General features: G+C 41.7%; 1 protein-coding gene across 2 annotated transcripts in view; it reads left to right on the top strand.

Moving 5' to 3' along the window:
* Positions 1-251: 251 nt before the first annotated feature.
* Positions 252-20803, top strand: part of fgf13a (fibroblast growth factor 13a) — a 101148-nt gene continuing 80596 nt past the window's right edge. For both annotated transcript variants that reach the window (XM_022194892.2, XM_051954563.1), the window contains exons 1-2: positions 252-837; positions 1123-1285. In XM_022194892.2, the coding sequence (XP_022050584.1) occupies positions 1237-1285 (49 nt within the window). In that variant the 5' untranslated portion in view covers positions 252-837; positions 1123-1236. The remainder of the gene's footprint in view (positions 838-1122; positions 1286-20803) is intronic.

Raw genomic sequence — 20803 nt, 5'->3', positions numbered from 1 at the left:
AGTTGAAGTTGGCAATCTAATGGTGTTTTACATAACACTGTAGTGCTCTCCTTCCACATCCACGTGCAACAACTACCTGAACAAATTAAGCAAACTGACTGATGTACAGCGTAACTCTAATCAGCCTGCGGTTTCTATGTTGACTGCAAATTGCTCATCATGCTTCAAAGTCCAAGCAAACACCTGAGACTTCATGTGCAGAAAATTGCGCAGGCTGGATGTGAATGGTGGTGGTGGTGGGGGGGACGTATGCAGCTCTGCAAAGGCGACTGAATGAGAGCAACAGCAAGATGGTGTGCGACATGCAGCACCAGCTCCTGCTTTAATTCTGCACCGCATCGACGCACACAGCTCTCCACACTGACTGCATCCATGGACGGAGCGGCTCGTTGTCATCGCAGCACCGATTCCGGGGTCAACAAACAAACGTCCACTGTGTGAATCGGCGCTGTAGCGGGTGGAGCGCTCTCACGTTGTGTATCCTGTTGATTCTGCCTGTTCAGAAGCTCCAGCATAAGGAAAGAGAGACAGCGGGGGGAAAGGAGCCTCAGACAAGACAAGCTGGTCGCAGAAGCTGCAACTGGATGGCATTTCTCCCGGGGTTTGTTAGATAGGACGTTGTGATTTGTCTTCACTGAGGAGCTCTTGAGGGGGGGAAAGAAACTGCGCTCCATTTCGCAGCTCCTTTTTTTTTTTTTTTTTTTTTGCTACCTCTCCTTTGTCACAGTAGAGTAGGTCGTGATTTTTTTTTTTGTATGCAACAGAACAGTATCCATGGTGGAAGCGATTCCGTTCATCAATGTGCATTGATGTAGCAGAAAACGTGGAGGAGATAAGGTAGGTTAGAGGCTGCTTTTAGACACCACTGTGCGCACATAGACGTGCTCCAGAGGCTGGTTTCTTGGTGTTTGGTCAAACAGTGTGAAACTCTTTATCGCTTAGCGTTGAGTGTGTGTCTGGAGAGCCTCAGTAGTTGGATGCTTTCATTGATACCTTATTGATAAACACCTCCTTGCAGCCCCGTGGAGCTCCCACGGTCCATTGTCTCGCTCTGTGGCCCAACGCTGCTTTGTGTTCTGGGGGGGGGAATGCAATGTTGATGAATATTTCTCTTCCTCACAGAGCCCTTATCTCAGCACCTGGAACATCTGCTAAGGATTTCACTGAGGACAGTCAGCAATTAAAGGGATTTCGATTCATATCTAAATCGGGAATTACACATCCAAACTGGGATCTATGAGCGGAAAAGTGGCGAAGCCTAAAGAAGACAAGGATGCTTCCAAGGGTAAGAGGCGAGCCTTGCCTTGCACAGACTGCTTTCTCCCCCAAAAAATCACAGGGTTTTTTTTTTCTCTCCATAGCGCTACCATTCATCCCCTGCATGGTGCTGAGGTTAGACTGAAAACAATAGCAGCCACTGGATGCTGAAGCGTTCCCAGATCAGTGCATGTGGATTCTGCTGTTTGAGATGTGAAGCATTTTGCTGCTGTAGGCCTATATGCTGCACGATGTGTTTGGCTGGAGATCACATGCTTTTACTTGCATTGATTTGCCAAAAAAAACAACAACAAAACAACAACAACAAAAAAAAAAAACCCAAACAATAATCTGGCAAAGCGAAAAGTCATTTGGTTGCAGACCTGTAGGCTACAGTGGCACAGCATGTGTTGATTCTTTAAAGTGAAGCATTATAGCGCTGAAATGACGACGGTGAGATCTGATTGTGTCACTGGCATCCTGTTGAAAGGTCCCTTTGTGTTTCTCGTATCCGCAGACTGAGCCGCGCGTCCTCGTCACATCTGTACTACCCAGAAGCGCGGATCCCAAATCGGTGTCGTACCTTATGACCTATGGCGTAAAAGAACAAAAAAACAAACAAACCCAAAACCTCAGAAAAATAGGAAGTAAACTGCATATGCATTGCTATGGAGACAGAGCTGGAGACAGGGTTGCCAGAGAAACCTGTCGGGACTAATCATCGTAACCATCCACACTGGGGATGTGCACGACACTTTACGCACCGGCACACACATTACTGCACCTTTGTCCCTGTGGGCTCGGGTCTCCTATGAAACAACTGGAAGAATGAACACATAAATAATAAATAAATAATGTGGCAGTTGACAGGAAAGCAATTTCATTGCGTCAGTAATTTTTTTTCTAGAAGAATATAGGTGGTGATTTTCTCTCTCAAAAAATGCCCTTTTATGTTCTATTGTCTTCGTGTGCTTTATTGGTAACAGGATTAAGGACTCTATCCCAAAGATAGCTTCATGTAAATTAATAAACACGTGTTTTTTTTTGTGTCTGGGTGTAATAAAATAAGAACCAGCATTTACACCGCGTGGCAGCGTGCCCACTGCAGAATCCCTGTTTATTTTTACTGTACAGCAGGTACAATTGGATCTCCCCTGCTGTCTCTGTTCAAAGTGCCCACAACAAATCAGAAAGGCTAATTGGCTTATGTTGGCAGCAGAGTTACAGGTCTGTTGATACTGTAACTGATATATACTGTAGAGATGATAAACACATCCTCAAAGTTTTCTCTATTTTTCCCCCTTAACATTCAATTCTTAATGGATTATGAACAATTAAAATACTAAGTCATCATAGGCTGCTATCCTTTGAATCACCCTCGGTGCGGGCACATATGATCAAAAATCAATACCAGCCTTGATAGAAAAATACCTAAAAAGTAAATCTTATTTGAGCCACAAAAATTGAGGTGAAGATGTTTATGCAGCTATGTTCACTGCTCAGTAATCTCGCATGCTGCTCTCCATCAAACTCTTTCAATTTGATCATTTTGTGATCAGAAAATACTGATCAGAAGTATAGTTCTAGTGGTTAAATCTGGTAGAGAGCATCTCTTTGTATGCGCTGAATGTTTTTTGTGTATAGTGCCTGACAACTAACGTATAAAACTGAAATAATGCACCAATTTCAGGATAGACGTACCAGCCAGCTATGTTTTGCTGACAGTACAGAGAGTACAAAATGCTCAAAAGAACCGATATAAAGATTAACCTCCAACTCAACTTTCCCTCTCGTCTCCCTTTGGAAGTCATCAGCATGTGCAAACAGCTGATTCTTTTAAGCTCCGCAGCATCTCCAAAAACCCTTGGATGAAATAAAAACATCTTTGCCTCAACCAAGAACACTCAACAAAGCTTGCTCTAGTTTTGTAGATGCACATTCAAAAGCCAAAAACTGGCGTGGCTCTGCTGCCTTCCAATTTTAGGAAAAGAAAAAAACAGTTTGCTCTCTGCATCACTGAGAGGGTCACTTGGTGCCAGCTGCTCTCCATCAGACACTTAAATGGCACGAGAGCATGGGAATTGCATTGGGAAAATCACTACTGACCTTGCCAATGTTGGCAACCACCTGTCCCACAAATTATTTCAGGGAAACAGTCCATTAAAACCGGAACCACCTGCCTCCGCAGATTTTTTTCCCTGCAAGCTGTCGGCCTGCAGAAGCTTGTATATCTGTCCTGCTTTTTGAGAATGAAAGTGATACCTTTATTTCTTCTCATCTGGAAAACATTTCTTATTACTGCACTCTCCTGCTGCTAAAATTACACACAAGTGTATGTGGTAACTGTGATTTTAGTGCTGTGTCAACTTCTTCAATTATGACAGCTTTCAGAACATGTAACTGAAGCAGATTCATTGTAATCCACATTTACGGTACATCTCAGTAGAATTAGGAAAAGAACTCAACTAAAGGTTCAGAAACACCCAAAATAACTTATCCCTTTGTTAGGAAAAGTTATTAAAGTACTGATGAGGCATCACTTTGTCTGCTGGGACAGATTCCAGTCCTGAAAAGGATTAACAGAGAAGAAACCAGATGGAAGAAAGCTCTCCCAGATGTCATTTCCCTCAAACAAAAATTATATCAAAGTAATGTATTTTGTCTGTGGTGGTCCTAATCGTAATGATATCAAAAAACCCATCCTTTAAAACCTTGCAACCTTCTGACCAAATCACTTTTTGTCACATGGCGTTTTTGTGGGCTTAGTCAGTTTGAGTTTTGCAACAGAGCTCTTCTCTCCCTCACTCAGGTGGACCAGCAGTGTATTCTGTAGAAGTCCATGTGAAAACAGGAAGCATGCACAGACAGGCAGACAGAGACAGACAGACAGAAAGGTTGAAGGTAGAAGGACGTGGTGTGTATCAGAGCTCCACTATCAACACCAGTGAATTATGTTGTGTTAGTTTTCCCCTGTCCTTGTGACGCTAATTTGGGCAGACAAAGTGATGTGTCAAAGCATGACGTACTCTCTCTCGGCTTTATAAGCTCCTGAGGCCTGAAACCTCAGCGAGATTACTCTTGTGCATATGCATTTATCAGGGTTGCATCAGTTATGCAGACACTTGCACTACAACAATTTTGCCTCATGACTGTATTACAATCCAGTCCGATAGCGTCCATTCCGTTTTACATTTTCACATAGGAACATGTGTAGTTGTATGATCACATCTTATTGCCATTTTTCTGATTTCTTGCCGGTGATTCATAAATACTGCATTTATGTGGGTAAAGAACTTTGACTGCACTTCTGTCACCCTCCTCACACTTCATCTCGGTGCTGTGCTTTGATAGACTCCTCTCTTGGGCTGCAAGTGTCAGCCGGTGGATTCATGTCCGCCTCAAATTGCAGGTCCGAGCGCAGCAGAAGGCATAAGTCTTGCATATTTGCTGGCAGATTAATTCAGCGCAAGGCCCGCCATAGCACTGAATCAATAGATACCCAGAGAGAGTTGGAATCTGCTTCATTAATCACAATGCAGGCAGCTCTGTCCTCCACAACACTGACACCTGCTTTAATCTCATCAGCAAAACCGCACACTGTCTACAGTGTCATTAAGATCTCTCAATCTAACAGCCAGCTCTTTGGGTTGTCTCTTAAATTGCTCATGGTCAGGGAAGGAGTAGTTTAAGTTTAATCATTCAGGCACAATAAATGCACCGTCAGGCTTTATTAAAACTCGTGTGATGTTGCAGTGACACACATTGGCAGGTTAGGTATGTGTGAGCTCAGCTGGTAAGTGCAAGAGCTTTTCATGTTTGGGTCAACAAATTCAAATCTCAGGGTTTGGAAAATGACTCTAAATAAACCTTGAATGCAGTAAGCTCACTGGATTTTCAGGTATTTTTCTCTTAAAGCTCGTGTCCGGAGTTTCCGTTTGTTTTCAATTTTTTTTTTTTTTTTTTTTTGAACTAATTTTCGTTTGTTTTCAATTTATGTATCATTTTTTTAACAAAGCTTAAATGTGTTAATCTAGTTCGATACTATAATATAAAGTTAGTATGACGCGATATGAAAATTTATTCATGAGCTCCGCCTTCCTCTCATAGACCCCCATGTCATTCTAAAAAGCGCCGGTCGCTGCCGACCAATCAAGTTCGAGCTTCAGCTTTGTCATGCTGTCAATCAACGGTTACGCGCACATCAAGCAAGCCCATGCAGAGGTGGGCGAGTTACGCACTACTCAACCGCGCACACATTTGTTTTGCTTGTGGAGGAGAGAGCATCAGGGATCAGCAACTTCCAGAAAAGTTACCAATCCCACGGCTTGTCAGGCCAAGAGACTGCAGGACGTTTTTTGGCTCGGGGTGCTTGCGTCGCTCCCCGACCACGGCCTCCATAGCCCGCCTGACGGCTTCGTTTAGATGCCCGACCTCTGGAGGAAGATGTTGGGGCGTCTGGGACATACTCTTCGTCAGAGGAGTCATGCAATTCTGAACTCTAGGTAGAAATAAATAAACAATGTAACACATATACACGCGTAAATGCACTAAGTTTGATAAACAACGTCATCGAGAGGGATACACGAGTGTAATCACATATTGAAACTTTACTCGTTCGTCCTAGCAGATTCATGTTATTTTGGTATTAGGACAAGTTAGACTCAATACAGAATTCTAACGTAATTCCTTTATTATTTACTAAATGTACTAAATGTAGAAGAGTGGAAAACAGCAAAACAGGCGAGATGCTGCAGCACTCCGGGCACTCCTCTCAGATACTGCGCGCGTGCACAAATAAAGGGGCGAAATCAGAGGGAGGGAGGGTGGGACCAACAGTGTTTTGGGAGACGCTGTGATTCAAACTCCGGACACGAGCTTTAAAGCCACTAACACAAATTTCAGCTCATGCTAAATGGTGAACTTTTTGAACTAGCACTTGATACAGCTGCTGTGTATTCTGACATGTTTAGTCACTTGTACCATAATGTCACAGTGTGTCAGCATTTACTATTTGGAATCGCAGGGCATTTTAGAACAGGATATAATGTCTGTCTCTTTAAGTTAGTAGCTTCCTTCAAGAAGTTCAAGCAAACAAACAAAAAAAATCTGCAGTCACTCCACAAGTCAACACTCTTTCCTTCCCCTTCAGTATAGTTTGCCACATGTAAACATCAGAGATAGCGAGGACATGTTCTAGAGGAAATACTTGCCGTGTCAGGATGGAGGAGTTGTTTCCTGTCAGATGCTTTCCTGGTACTGACGCAGATCTGGCTACACTGCCTGGAGGAAACAGGCTCACCTCCTGAGCAGAGGCTAATGCCACTCAGATCCGTGAGTGGCATCAGTGATCTGCCACTCTCCATTGCTGACTTGTGTGCTGATTGCTGTTTGAGAATGTTGAGAGGCCGTCTCCTCAATTCCTCTGTCAGCGTGGTTTTCTGAGTGACCCTGAGTGCCCTGTGATTGATGCCTTGGACTCTGGGTCCTGACCTGCGGTGTTTTCTTGGTTTGTATTTTTCTTTGACAAGAATGCTGCCTTCCTTTAAGAATGCCAACCACATTTTAGAAACTGAAATGTTAAAGTGGTTACTTATTGACTAATTAGGGGTAAAATATTCAGATAGTTGACTTATTACAGGAAAGCCTCAAACTCTTCATCCCTACACTGAGGGGATATGGTGGCTCTGCTGTGCTGTTGAGGACAGCACAGTTTGGGCCCATTTGTCCCTTTAGATGGAAAGGGTCACTACAGATCAATACAAAGATGTTCTGAGTGATCACATTTATCCTGTTATGGAACATTTCTGATAGAAGTGGTCTCCTCCAGGATGATAAAGCCTCCATTAATAGGGCACGAGGGGTCAGTGAATGATTTGATGATGGTGTGAATCATATGCTGTGGCCTTTGCAGTCGTCAGATCTCAACCCAATTAAACAACTATGGAGGACTTAAGGCTAAAGGGTCTAGCAGAGTTCCAGAAACCTTCTAGAATGAATGCCAAGGCATATTGAAGCTGCTCTGAAATTATGTTGTGGCCCAGCAATTTACTAAAACACTTTATGTTGGGCTTTCCTTTCAATTGTCACCCATTTGTAACTGCAGAATGCATTTCCACGCAAAACACATTTTTTCATCTTATTAATTTCTCCACTTTGAAATGGACACACATGGTCTGCCTTACATCATCACTGCCAGAAGTGTTTTGCCTCTAAAATCTCTAAATACTCTCAGTGTTGATGCATTAGTCAGCTTGCTGCTGGTAATCCACCACATTGCATGTCTTCTGAGGTGAGTGGATTGTGAGCTGTCTCCTCACTTCCTATTGCAACATGCCTCTTCTGGTTGTTAATTTGACGGTCCAGAGAACAAGTGAAAATATGTCACTGGTGTCCCTGCATAGCTTTATTTTTTCAGCTCTTTCTGGTCTTCTTTTCACCTTTTTGTGTGATTCTCAGGCATCATTTTATCCTTGTCATTTGCTAATGTGGTAATACTCATCTTGGTAGACGTTAAGTTCGTCGGGCCATCTGGCTGCCTCTCTAAACATTGTCACTCAGAGGGACTAAAGAGTTTTAATTCTCATTAATCAAAAGGCTGTGGATGTTAAAACATCTGAGTCTGTGCTGAATACAGCTGCTGTATGGCAAACATTAGAATTCTTAGACAGTAGCAGATACTGTTATGTGTTACTGTAATCTCAAAAGCCAACATGTTTTTCTTATGCATTCGTGACACTGTAGCTGTGAGGACAAGCAAGAGTATTTGATTTTGATACTCAAATTTGGGCCTAAAAAATGTAAAATATCTTTTTCTATTGACTTAAGTAGAGCCAGCTTAAAGTGGTGCTAATCACTGAACTGGATATCATTAGGGCCAACCCCAGTTTGAGCACTCTGAGCTAATGATTCCTCTCCATGGTCTGCTTCAGATTTGTCTGTTTTCCACTCATGTTGAACATGGCTCATGATAATAATCTAATTCCAACACCTGAATGATTTCATCGAAATAATGGTGTGGATTAGAACTTGGAGAAATAGGTATGGGATTATGTGCTACCTGTGGATTGTTTTGGATTACTGCAATTTTACTTTGAGAAATGCACTCCCTGATAAAGTAGTTAATCTCATCACAAGATAATCCCCCATAATTGTGAGTATGTGTGTCAAACTGACCAGTAACAATCTATTATATCCCTTCGCAAGACCAGCGCGGTAAAATATGTCAGAGTAGGGTGGCCGACTTTGCTGCATATTTAAACTATGTCACACCAGGCTTTGCACTGATGTCAGCTATGCGGGACCTCTTGACCCTTTCCTATATCTGTTCACATCTGTAAACCAAGTCAAGGTTACCAGTCTTTATGTTGGCTCAGAGCATTAATGGGAGAGGAGGTGGAGGACATGACAGCTTTTACAATGGCCTCTTATCTGCTAAATCAGACAATGTTGACATCAGCAAAAAATGGCCCAGTGTGTAGGATTTAGCGGCAACTAGTGGTGAGATTGCAGAAGGCAACTACCTGGATATCCTTTGGCACTTCCCCTAGCAAGCATGTAGGAGAACAAATTACCATATATGAAGATGGAGGAACCCTCTGCAGTGTGTAATGAGCAAAGAGGTGGCATGGAGCTGAGGTGAGCTACACAAACGTAACTGAGCAATGGACTGTCCTCTCTGTTGGCACCCATCTGTCACTTAAAATGGCCACTCCCTTCATTATCTATAACTTTAGGGCTTAATATAATTTAAATGGATGACCTCTATATAATTTCATGACATGTACATTTGTCATAAACAAGGAAATTACCTACCAAGATCAAAACTGTTTCCTGCACCAGAGAGTAAACATGATTATGTCTGCTGTAAACTTGGGCATTTTAACATGGGAGTCTATGGAGATTCACTCACTTTTGGAGCCAGCCTCAAGTGGCCATTCAGTGAACTGCAGTTTTTTATACTTCTTTATTAACCCTGTTGACTGCTGCTTGACAAAAACCTATGGTGGATGCTAAGTAACACGAAAAAGCCTCTCTAGAACCCCTGTTTGTTTTGCCTGTTGTGGATTCATGTAGAAACATGGTGGCACAACATGGTGGACTCCCTCTGCAGGTATAAAAGACTTATTCTAAGGTAAAGAGAACCACAAAAGTCTTGTTTTCACATAATGATAAACGAATGAAACCACATTTACGTATATTATATTCCATTTCTGCCATTAGAACCTGAACCTGCCCCTTTAACTGTATCTTTATCTGGCTTCCTTTCTACTGCTTCTCCGAAGGGAGCGACCTTAAATGGCATTGTGTAGTTTCTTTTTTTATACTCATCGCATGGAGATGACAAATGGCAAATAGAATCAATTCCTCCACACATAATACCTTTGCCAGGCGTGTGACAATCCAACTCTGAGTGTTAATGGACTCACCGCAGATCAAATGCTGTTAGTCCATCTGAGGAAGGGAAGAGTTCATCTGTTCAACTGAGCATGTGGCAGCACTGACTCATTTGTCTGGAAGCCTTCACACCACCTTGAGCTCACTTTCAGATTGTGTACATTATGTGCCACATGCAGTTCTTCGGGGGCTAAATTGCAGAGATGTCTTATTCATTTAGCTCTCAAACATAAGGCACCACTAAAGGTCTGAAAAACTTCAAGTGGATGTTTTTGTTTAGGCATGTAGAAGATGTAGCAAATACATCAAGTCATTTTCATCACGTTTGTTGCATGCATACAGAAAGTGAAACCTAGATTGCTGATTGTTTTTTTTAACACCACTACAACCAGCCATGTATGACACTTTGGAGAGCAATTTGAGGTTGAGGGCAGAAAGAGGTCACAGGAGCAATCACGGTATCCCAAGGTTATAGTAGAAGCCGCAGCAGAACCTAGCAGGGCTGGAACTAGCACATATTAAATTACTGTAAGTTCAAGATTAAAGAGAGGGGCATTTTCTGGTTAGTGTGACACCAGTGAAATGTTTCCGTCAAGGTCTTAAAACCATGTAGTGTTCAAAGGTTTCTCTATATACATTCTATATTTTAAATCATGCTAAGGATTAATAGTTCCTCTGGACATGAACTAATTAAAGTTGGTGAAAATTATAAAGGGGATTAGAGCGAGGTAAGAAAGGGAGGAGATAAGACTGGACCAGTGGTAATAAACAGGATCTACAGGCTGGAACAGAGCGGGCCTGGGAGACGGCGTTTAACTGGCCAGCAGGGCTCCGTAGTGCTGATGGTGAAGGCAAATGATTGCCTGAGGTTTGAGCGGAATGCAGATTTGTGATTGGCAGTTTCTTAACTCTGGACAAGGTTGTACAATTCACCAGGAAGACACCGGAGCAGCAGACCACCATCTCCTCTGCAGACGTGCAGAGAATAGTTAACAGGATTACCCGCTTCTTGCTCTCTACCAATCCTGCAGCTGATTTCACAAGCAAGTTACAGGCAGGGCCACACTTCAGCATGCATCAGTGTTCCACCTCAGCAGTGCTCAGCGCCTATGAGAAGAAACATCGGTGTGGAAAACAGCGGCAAAATCCTGACCTGACCTCATGGACGGGTAGATTGGGGATGATAAATTGATTTTTTTTTTGTATTTTTTTGTAGAGGCTGGAAATGGCTTTATACGGCCTGATCCGCTCTTCATTGTGGCTGATAGTGCTCTGGGTGTGCTTACTGAGAAGAATGCCCAACTGTGCCTCTTCCTTTGCATTGTGTGCCAGTGGAGTGTGTGTCAGCATGAACGAAATAGCAGCCAGCAGTTTCTGTTAATGATATCCACACTGAGTGGAGAATGAGCAGAACAGGTTCAGGTTTAAGGATATAGTTGTTTTGCTTTTATTTTTAGTGTGCCATGTCTGCTATTTGTTTAAACTGTACTTGAAGTTTTGTATTTTTGTATTGCAAAGACCGTTAAAGGAAACGTATCGTTTTGTTAAACCAGAATGGCTTATATTAACCATCAGAATTTTATTCAACAATTAATTTTTCATCGTAGGTCCACCTTTAAATTAGAAACCCAGTTTTGTAGGGATGCAAATGACAGCCAGAAATGTGTGCATTGAAAAATTTTCTAATCAGTAATTTAGCGCAGTTGAATCCTTCGGTGCAAATTGTAAATTGTAATGGTTTTTGCAATTTTAATCAGGACAACCATCCTTTTCTATTCCTTAGCAAGTGGTCATAGTCTCGAATGTTCAACATTTACCTGTGTTTTAGCTGCGGCATCCGACTTTCACAAGACTATTTGCCACCTTTTGTGAGTATTCCCTCTGTAACTGGCCGGTGAGTTATGTGGACACGAGCATGTAGCTGTTGTGAAACGTGAAGAAGAGTAAGCAATTTCAGTCGCTGCTCATTAATTAAGGTCCTGACTGACTCCTCTACGCTCACCAAGCTGCAGTGCACTCTAGAGGATAATACTATTGACTACATTGATCTCTGGGTCACTCACTCAGAATAGCCGCTACAGTACAATGGGGATGTGGACACGTTCTCCCGAGAGAAGGCTGAGGATGCAGGAAATAACGTGTTTGCTTGAGCCTCCAAGTGTCTTGACTGACAGGGAAGAGGAGGTCAAAGTTCATACTGGTGTGGATTAGGTTTGTAATTAAGATGGATATCATCACTGACGTCTTTAGAGACCGCTGAAAAACCTTTATGACTGCTATAACTGCATGTCATTTTAAATCTGAAATATTTACACAGATTCACGTCTTTGTCCCACGTCTAATGTGAGGAATGACCAGAGCACTTAGTATTAGTTTCCCTGGAGCTGGAATATGAAAGATGATCTATAGCAGAAAGCCATTAGTACCGCTCCTCAGAGAAAGCTCATTCATTCAGCATTGATGAGGACAGAGGATTGAAGGGTAATACATTCAGGGCAAAAATATTCAACAGAGAGAGGAAGATAAAAGAATTTCTGATAAAATGGTGGACGGTTAAAATCACAGTGCACGAAACCTTGAAGTAGTAAAATGTCAAACTCACAACTGAAACGTGGGAGTCTGGCTTTGTGTGCGCTTGTGTGTTAAACGGAGTCATGTTTTAGTACTTGCTGTGTGAAAAAAAGATGAAGCAAGTGTTAAATGTGAGTGGGCCTTCTGTTTCAAGAATGTGAGAAAGAATGGAGAAGAAAGACATTGTTAAGATGACTGCTAAATATAGCAACGATCCTTCACTGGTCCCTGAAGCCAATTTTACACAGTCTGGAGCAGTGAGCATCACGGCTGCGCCTGCCTCCTTCTCATCAGGGAGACGTCATTTACATAATGAGACGCTGCCACGGCAACAAAGCCCCAATAAGCATGGGAGTCGTCAGTCATGGGTGGTAGATACCGAGGTACCTTCCTTACATGCACTCTTGGAAACATCGTCACACATGCTCAAGCAAACACATGCTCTAAGCCAGAGAGAATCCATGAGAAGCACAGTTGATTAGAAAATAAAAGGCGGGATTGTGTCATTAAATAAATGGTCCCTTGTAGTGATTTAAGGTTTGTGTACTTTATTTGAGTACGTCCAATTTGGGCAACTTTTTACTTGTGCTTCCTGACAATTCAGAGTGAAGCAATGAACTTTTTCTCCACTACAGTCATTTGAGAGCTTTATTTTTGGATCACATTGCTCGGCAGTGTATACCGTAGTTTAATCTAGCTCCACCAAGACAACTGCAGCAGTCAAATGCTGCCTCCACATTAATTCATCATCATCCAGTAATCCAATAATGTGTTGCAGCATTAACAGGGTAAATTTTGTGAATGTAGAGAATATTTTAGGCAACATGTTGGTTGCACAATTTTTACTTTGGTGCACTGATTTTAGATTGCGGTGTTTTACTTTCTGACTCAGAATATAACCTCCATAACTCACCAAAGAAGAGTATCAAATCAACACTCAGAAACAGTGTCATGCAAGCTGATTGATTTTCACTGCACTACAATATGGACAACCACAAAAACCTCAGCAACGCCAAATGTCTACAGACAAACCAGCCTTGACACAAAGTCTTAGCAATAAAAATCACAGTATTAGCACCAGAATAAGCATTCTCATACATCTCTGATATGAACAAACAAACAAAGAAAATATTAGCAGAGCCAAAACATATTTTTACAAGCTGTATTTTGAGTTAATACTTGATACTGAAGGAATGGTTGATCCGATGCCGTAGTTCTACAGTCAGTACCTTCAGCTGCACTGTAGTGTGATTCAGTTTCCTACCTGACAAATTTTTCTTTTTGTTTTGTCACATGTCACCAGAGATTCTCTGCAGTGAATGATCACATCATTTTCAATGTAATTAGGGGAGACAAGTGACTGCGTACACTGCAGTATAGAGAGAGAGAGATAAAGAGATGGAGAGTTAAGCAGAGGGATAAAGAGAGGGAGTGTGAAAGCAGCTGAGAGAGAGAGACGACAGTCAGTGATCTAACAGTAATCCATAACAGCAGAACTGGCTACCATAAAGAAGATGAACAGTGCTGTGGGCGAGATGAAAAGGTTACCCACAATAACGGCAAAATGCTTCAGCTTTGCTTAAAGGTTACGGTGGAAAATTAGGACGGACCCATGTTAAATTGCTTCACTTCCTTCACATACTGTGGGCCCTTGAATTAGTATTTGTAGCAGGATTTCTGATTCCACTTTGATTTTATTCCTCTATTTAGACACAGATATGCGTCATTTCAGAAGAGCAGAAGAGTACACCAGGTCTAAATAAAATACTGATACCTAATACTCAGTAGTTGTGTAGCCAGCCGTTGTGTTCCTGACCTTTATACCGTGTCTCTGTGTTTGGTCTGCTGTGTGATCAAGTGGTCAGTTGTTCACATTCAGACCTTTGTATCACAGCAACATTTAGAACATATCTGACAGAGCAAGGATTGTACTGAACCCCCCAAGTAGCAGTAGATTCAAGGACGTCTCTCCTTTTCTGTTAACCTGTGTATATGCAAGTGTTTTCTCCAGACGTTGCAGGGTTTTCGTTGTTCAGTGATATTCAGTAGACGAGAATGTGAAGTGTGGCTGTCTCTATATATGTAAATACACCCCCTGTCAAAAGTTTTGAGACACTTTCTCATTCAAATAAATTAGAAACTGTCTCAAAACTTTTGACAGGGGGTGTATATATGATTAGTGTTTACAGTCATGGAATTAATTGCGTTTTGGACATCTTTAGACAATGAGACGTTTGATATTCTTTGACAAGAAGGGCTCACAGTGGTCTCAGGACCAGGGCTTCCTCTAAAGGGGACTGTGAGGTCACACACAGAAAAGCAGCCTTCAAACAAAATGCTCTTTCTGTGAAGGCCAGTAAGATCTGGAGCAGGCTGCCACTCTCCATAAAGGAGTGTCCCATGTTACCAACTTTCAAATCTCACCTTAAACAGTGGCTGAAAGTGAACCAATCTTGTGACCACTGACCTTTAACTTCTTTGTATACACTTTGTAATGTCCTTTTACTTTGAACTATTGTGCTTTTATTGCGAGCTAATGTCCTATGTTTTATTACATGTTTCACTGTTATGTTTTCTTTGTGCACTTTTTGCAATGTGCTTTTATTGTGACTTATTACCTCCGCCAAAGAGGTTATGTGACACCCGGCGTTTGTGTGTCCGTCTGTTAGCAAGATAACGCAAAAACGCCTGGGCAGATTCAGATGAAATTTTCAGGGAATGTAGACTATGGTAAGAGGAAGAGCTGATTTAATTTTGGTCGCAATCCGGAAAGGATCCTGGATTCTGGTTTTTTGGTATGTTCTTTTAGTATGTGGTCCAAAATATGACAAAACATCACAGGTCAGTATGTCATCCAACAAATTGGAGCAAGGTGTCCAGATAGCTCAACTGGTTAAGAAGGTGATCCATAAACAGAACCGTGTCAGAGACGCAGGTTTGATTCCTGCTCATGATCCTTTATTGCATGGGTTTCCTGTTTTCCTCTCTATCCTTGGCGGAGGTCTGCACTCTCTGAGTGCTTTTCTAGTTGTACTATGTATCACTGTTGTGTCTTTTATTCTTTTTACCTAGAGACTGCGGACGTAATTGTTGTTATAATCCGGCATATTTACGTCCATTGGTGCAAAATAGGCGTTCATTAATGTGCACTGTCCCAACCAAATAAATAAATAAACAAAGTGCCTCAGACAAATGGCACAAAAAATGACCTTTTGTGGTCATTTTCGTAATAGAACAACACCTGATCAGTCACATGGAACACATACTGTGTCTGAATGATTAGACAGCTACAGTCTGTCTAACTCCAGACATTAAGAGTCTGTCGCTCTCTTTTCTATTTGACTGTGTGATGACTGTGTCGGTACACCAAGATCTACAGAGCTCTCTCAGACCTTCAGAAAAGAAAGTTGTGCATGCCAACAAGTCTGGGAAGAGATTTAAAATAATTTGAAATGAATCATTCCACTCAAAAGAAAATCATCTAGAAGTGGCGTACATATCCAACGTCTGCCAATTCGCCCGGGACCAGCTTGCAAATTTAGCACAAAAACAGACCACTTGATGAAGAACATGCCTCCAAGAACCTCAAAATTTAACTCTTGCAGCTGTTGGTATCAAAGTGGTTGTGTTTACAAAGAGAATGACTTGCATAGGAGGTGTGTCAGGAAAAAAAAATCAAGTCTTTGCTCTGCAAAAACAACTTTAGAGCAAAACTACAATTTTCCAATTAACCCTCTGAACCACAAAACCTACTGGTGTGTTAGAAAGGCATGTTGTCTTTACAAAATCACCAAATGTTTTATCAGAGAACTGTAAAAACAGAAAGAATCCCCAGTTTTCATCTTCATTGTGGACCTTGACCAATTCATACTTGACGTGACTTTTTGTGAGGAGGCTGAATCAAATCCAAGCTTAACGTCGTGATATTTGATCAAAATCACTGTATACTAGATGTCCTGTTAAAAAATAATTACTCTAATTCGAGACTCTTTGGCACAACCAAAAGCTATGACTGATTCAGTTCTCATTAACAGTCATATGACAAATATAGGGGGACTTTTTGACTGAACTGCGCTGACATGCAAGTTGTGTTTACACTGAGCAGATAGGAGAGAAGTATGGAAAATGTTAGCATGTATAAAAATGTTAGTTGTGAAATATCTATGGTACGAAAAATTATAACGTGAGTTTTCTAGTATCACTTGTGGGCACTTGGTAAGATGTTGGATATGTTGATTCCATTTTTTTTCAAATTGAGTAAAATACATCAAAAGATAGAAAAATTGAAGAAATTCAACTTTAGTTTTTATTTCTTTTCTATGATTCATAGCATCGTAACAGTGTTGTGCAAGGTTGTGTTGTTTCCATAGAGGTGCAGGAATTTATATTGCAGTAAAAAATGAGCCCACAGTGGGGAAAGTGTTGCTGCTTGGGGTTCAGAGGGTTAACATAAAGGCAAAGAACAGGCCTTTTGGATTGACATGCTTTGGACATCTGGAATGAACGATAGAGTTGTTTGGTCACAGTGACAATAGACATGTTTGGTGCAGACCAAAGGCAGCTCTGTAGGAGAAGAACCTCAGATCAGCTATGAAGCATGGTGCTGGAAATGTCATGGTTTGGGTTGCTTCACTGCCTCAGGCACCGCAGGGCTCGCAGTCATTGATTCAACTAAGAACTCTGCATCATGTCAAAGAGTGCTGGAAGATGAAGTCAACTGGAAGCCGACCTTTCAACAGGATAATGATGCTAAGCACACTAGCGAATCAACCAAAGAACAGATCACAAAGGAGAAATGGAGGGAAGGGCCTGGAGTGAAATATTTGAATTCCACTCATACAGTTTGTTGTGGGGGATTTGAAACAGGCAGTGCATCCAAAATCTTGCAACTGAAAAAAGAATTGCATGGTAGACGGGTGAAAAGTTTCAGCAAGCTGCCGTCAGAGATTGGTGGACAACTAGCAGAAATAAACTCTTGTAGGTGTTTTGCATAAAGGGGGCAATTCTAGCTAATGAGACCAAAAGTTAGTTACTTTTTCTACAGAACAATATTCCATTAATTGCTTCTTTTGTTAAATTCGAGGTGCCTGTATGTGTGTTTGGTGCAAAGAGAACAATTGGTCCCTTCATCAGTTGACTAAATCACAGAGAACTGATTAATTGCAGAATTAAGGCAATAAACCCAAGCTTTTGCCGGTTCCTACTTTGCAATGGTGACAATTTACTGCTTGTTTTAGGTTTCATACTATTGACCACTGGAAATCTGTCTGTGGTACTGCTAGTTGGACAAAATCAGTTACTTTAAGATGTCATCTTGAACAGAAAATAATGGCCAGATTATTCAATAATAAAATAATAAGTTGCAACCCTAGTGTCCTAACAAGACATGCAGGTGTCCACATATGCCAGTATAGACCCAAAACCTCTCTCCTGCTTCCTGTCTGTCTGAGTTAAACCTACACTGACCAGAGGCAGAGGGATGTCATACTCTGTCTCATACACACACTGAATTTCCCTTCTGGGATGAATAAAGTGATTCTACTCTCTACTCTCGACTCTACTCTACTCTACGCTTTGCTGCAGGGTAGCATTTGTCTGTAAATCTACAAAATAACATGGCGTAATCTCACTCACATCTGGTTTCATGCGCTTGAAATGTAACACATCCACACTGGGCCGTGAATAATTTAGGAAATGTGAACATCTGCCGACACTCGCATGCACTCACATATTTCCACACGATAATAGTAAGCCTTCACGCACATGTCACAGGTAAACACAAGCAGATCCTCGTAAAAATTAAATGTTTGATATTTCAGAAGGCTTCTTGATACCAGAAAGATGAATAACCTGTCAAACAATACCAATCTGAATGTGTGAATGCAGAAGTCCATGCAGCTGCCATGACGCTCTCTTCTATGAAGTGATTTGATGTACTGTGTATGTTGGTGTGTCTGTTTAGAAACCGCATTTGGACCTCGTGGGCATTTTTTGGTAGGATGAACAGAATGTGTTGTTAACACTGTGTGGAGGCAGTCCTCACACTTTCTCTAAAATCAGTCATCATTCCCATTAAAAAAACAAAAACAAAACACTTACATGGCTTCTTGGCTGCGAGACACAGAAAAACATTTTAAAAAAAACAAACAAAAAAAATACTGTTTTGTCTGTCGGGTCAGGGAACTTCATTGTGCAATTCTTTGCTTTCTTATTTTGTCTTAAAAACAAGAAAGAACCAAAAATAGTCACTCTCAGTTTGACATCTTTCCATTTAAACAGTGCACAATGCCATCATCTGCCTGTTCCGTGCACAAAAAAATAGCTAAAATGCATTATCAAATCAATCTCTTTACTTTAGTGGCAGAATGTAAAATGTTCTTTCCATTCACATAAAATGTAAAAGGAGTTTTTCAATTCATCCATTCATTTTTTTTTTGTTCATTCATTGGTTCCGAGTTGTGCTCTTGCTCAGAGGAGAACTCGTTGCACGATGTGCAAAATGCACTGCAAATAAAACAGTGTCTGTCAGTTTAATGTGTTGGGTGATTTTGTAGAGTCGGTGTGTTTGAGAGTGTTTGTGTGGGTGGGTGGGTGCTCGGCGCTCCACGCTGCAAAGCTCGGAGGGACAGATGGCTGCTCAGTATCGTTGCGAGTTGCTCTACCGGTCACTTATCTCTGGCTCTGGGTCTCCATCCTGTCTTGGCAAGGGCGCCACATTAATACCCCCTTACCCATACAGTCCACATGCAAATGAGCTCACATACACACACATTTGGAAGTATCTGGGTTCCTTTTACCCTGTAGGCTAATCAAGCTGCCTACTCCGCGATAACCACTAACCCTGCTGCAGCAAGTGACCTGACCCACACGGGAATCCAAACCCACACACTAATCGCTGCGGCAGCCTACTGGCTCAGCAGATTTTTTCATTAAACGTAATGCCATTGCATTACTTTAAAACCATTTGGAGGACTATGGAATGTTTTCACTGTATATTCATGTTGTGAATGGAAAATGAAATAACACTCAATTTTAAGGCGTATGCAAACTGCTGTAACTGTATGTAAATAAAATCAACATTAATAGCAATTTATCAAGTTACATCTCATAGTTCCAAAGTGCAGTATTTGTATTTTATTTCTTTGCTCAGGTCGCCGACTCGCATTCAGTTCACTATATTTACGGGCCAAAATTAACCTAACATTTGTTTCTCATGTGAGACTGAATTGTGACCTTTGGAAATGTTTCTACATCTTAACTTTATCATACAACATAAAAAAATGAGCATTTTTCTCCTACGCTTTTTCCTTCTTATACACATTCACCCCACTGAACTGGATGTTGTCAAGCAGTCCCAGTCCCTTATTGCGTAATTAGCCACTACCTTAATAATCAGGCACTAATTAACAGCAGATTGCATGCCCAAATTCAATGAAAGAAGCAGTACAAATTTGCCCTGCATAAATCTGGCCCCAGTGATCTGCAATCTACAGTGCAGAGACAGTGGAATGATGAGAAAAGCTAATACATAATGGTGGATTATATGACTGCTGCTCCAGTTCTGCTCATCCCGCTCTGAAAAAAAACAGAAAACCCTGGTGGGATGTGTACATATTTGCATATGCGAGCAGGTGTGTAGGGGGTGCAGAAGTGTTTTATTCAATCATCTCTCTGTTTTCTCTTCTTTGTAGCACATTTTGAGACAGATACATGGCTGGGAGTGTAAAGGAAGCACAGCACATTGCTCTTATTGCTCCTTACAGTCAGAACGTGAACGTAAATCATTGTATGTGGAAATAGTTTATACAGTCATGCCCAGTAGAGATGAATCTCAAACTATTGAGAGCTCATAAACATGACAATATAAACACTTGTTGACATCACACTCGGCAGACCACAAGCATTAGAGTGAAAGCAGCAACATAATAATTGTCGCCTCCCCTTTAAATTTGAAATCAAAATCCAGCCCAGCCATAATTACAGTGCCGGTGATGTTATGTTCCTTGCTCGCTTTTTCAAACTATTTTGGGCTGAACTTATTAAAGCTGTGCCGCCAGTAATTAAGTTGTTTGTCTTTGCAAAGCGATCTCCGCCTGCCCACTGCTGCTTACTAATGAGTGGTTGTGTCACGGCACCCTGCCTGCTGATTGAAGGGGAGATGAAAGCAGAAAAATGGAAGAAAAATGACCCGACGGTGGCAGATTTTCTAACAGGCATCGCTGAAGCTGCCGTACATGATGCTGAATCATGTCAGTTGGGGCTTGTTAACAGGCAGTCGTGTGGGTGCTCTGAAGGATCTTGTGGAGGTTACAGACATCCCAGGTTTCTTCCAAGTGAAAAGCATTAAAGTTTAGGGAGAAACGGAGTCACGCTGTTGAACACTGGCGTCCAGAAGTATACAAATATGGAAAAGTACAAGTCCATCCATTTTCTATAAACCGCTTAATCCTCATTAGGGTCGCTGGGTTGGTGGGTGGGGGGGTGGGGGGGTTGTGGGGGGCTGGAGTCCATCCTTGCTGACTTAAGGAGAAGGCAGGGGACACCCAACTCCAATCATACAGCACACCCCATGCAGTATGAT

The sequence above is a fragment of the Acanthochromis polyacanthus genome, chromosome 10, assembly GCF_021347895.1.
Source record: "Acanthochromis polyacanthus isolate Apoly-LR-REF ecotype Palm Island chromosome 10, KAUST_Apoly_ChrSc, whole genome shotgun sequence".
Lineage (NCBI taxonomy): Eukaryota > Metazoa > Chordata > Actinopteri > Pomacentridae > Acanthochromis > Acanthochromis polyacanthus.
The sequence above is the reverse complement of the archived record's forward strand: the minus strand, read 5'-3'. Positions and strand labels throughout refer to the sequence as shown.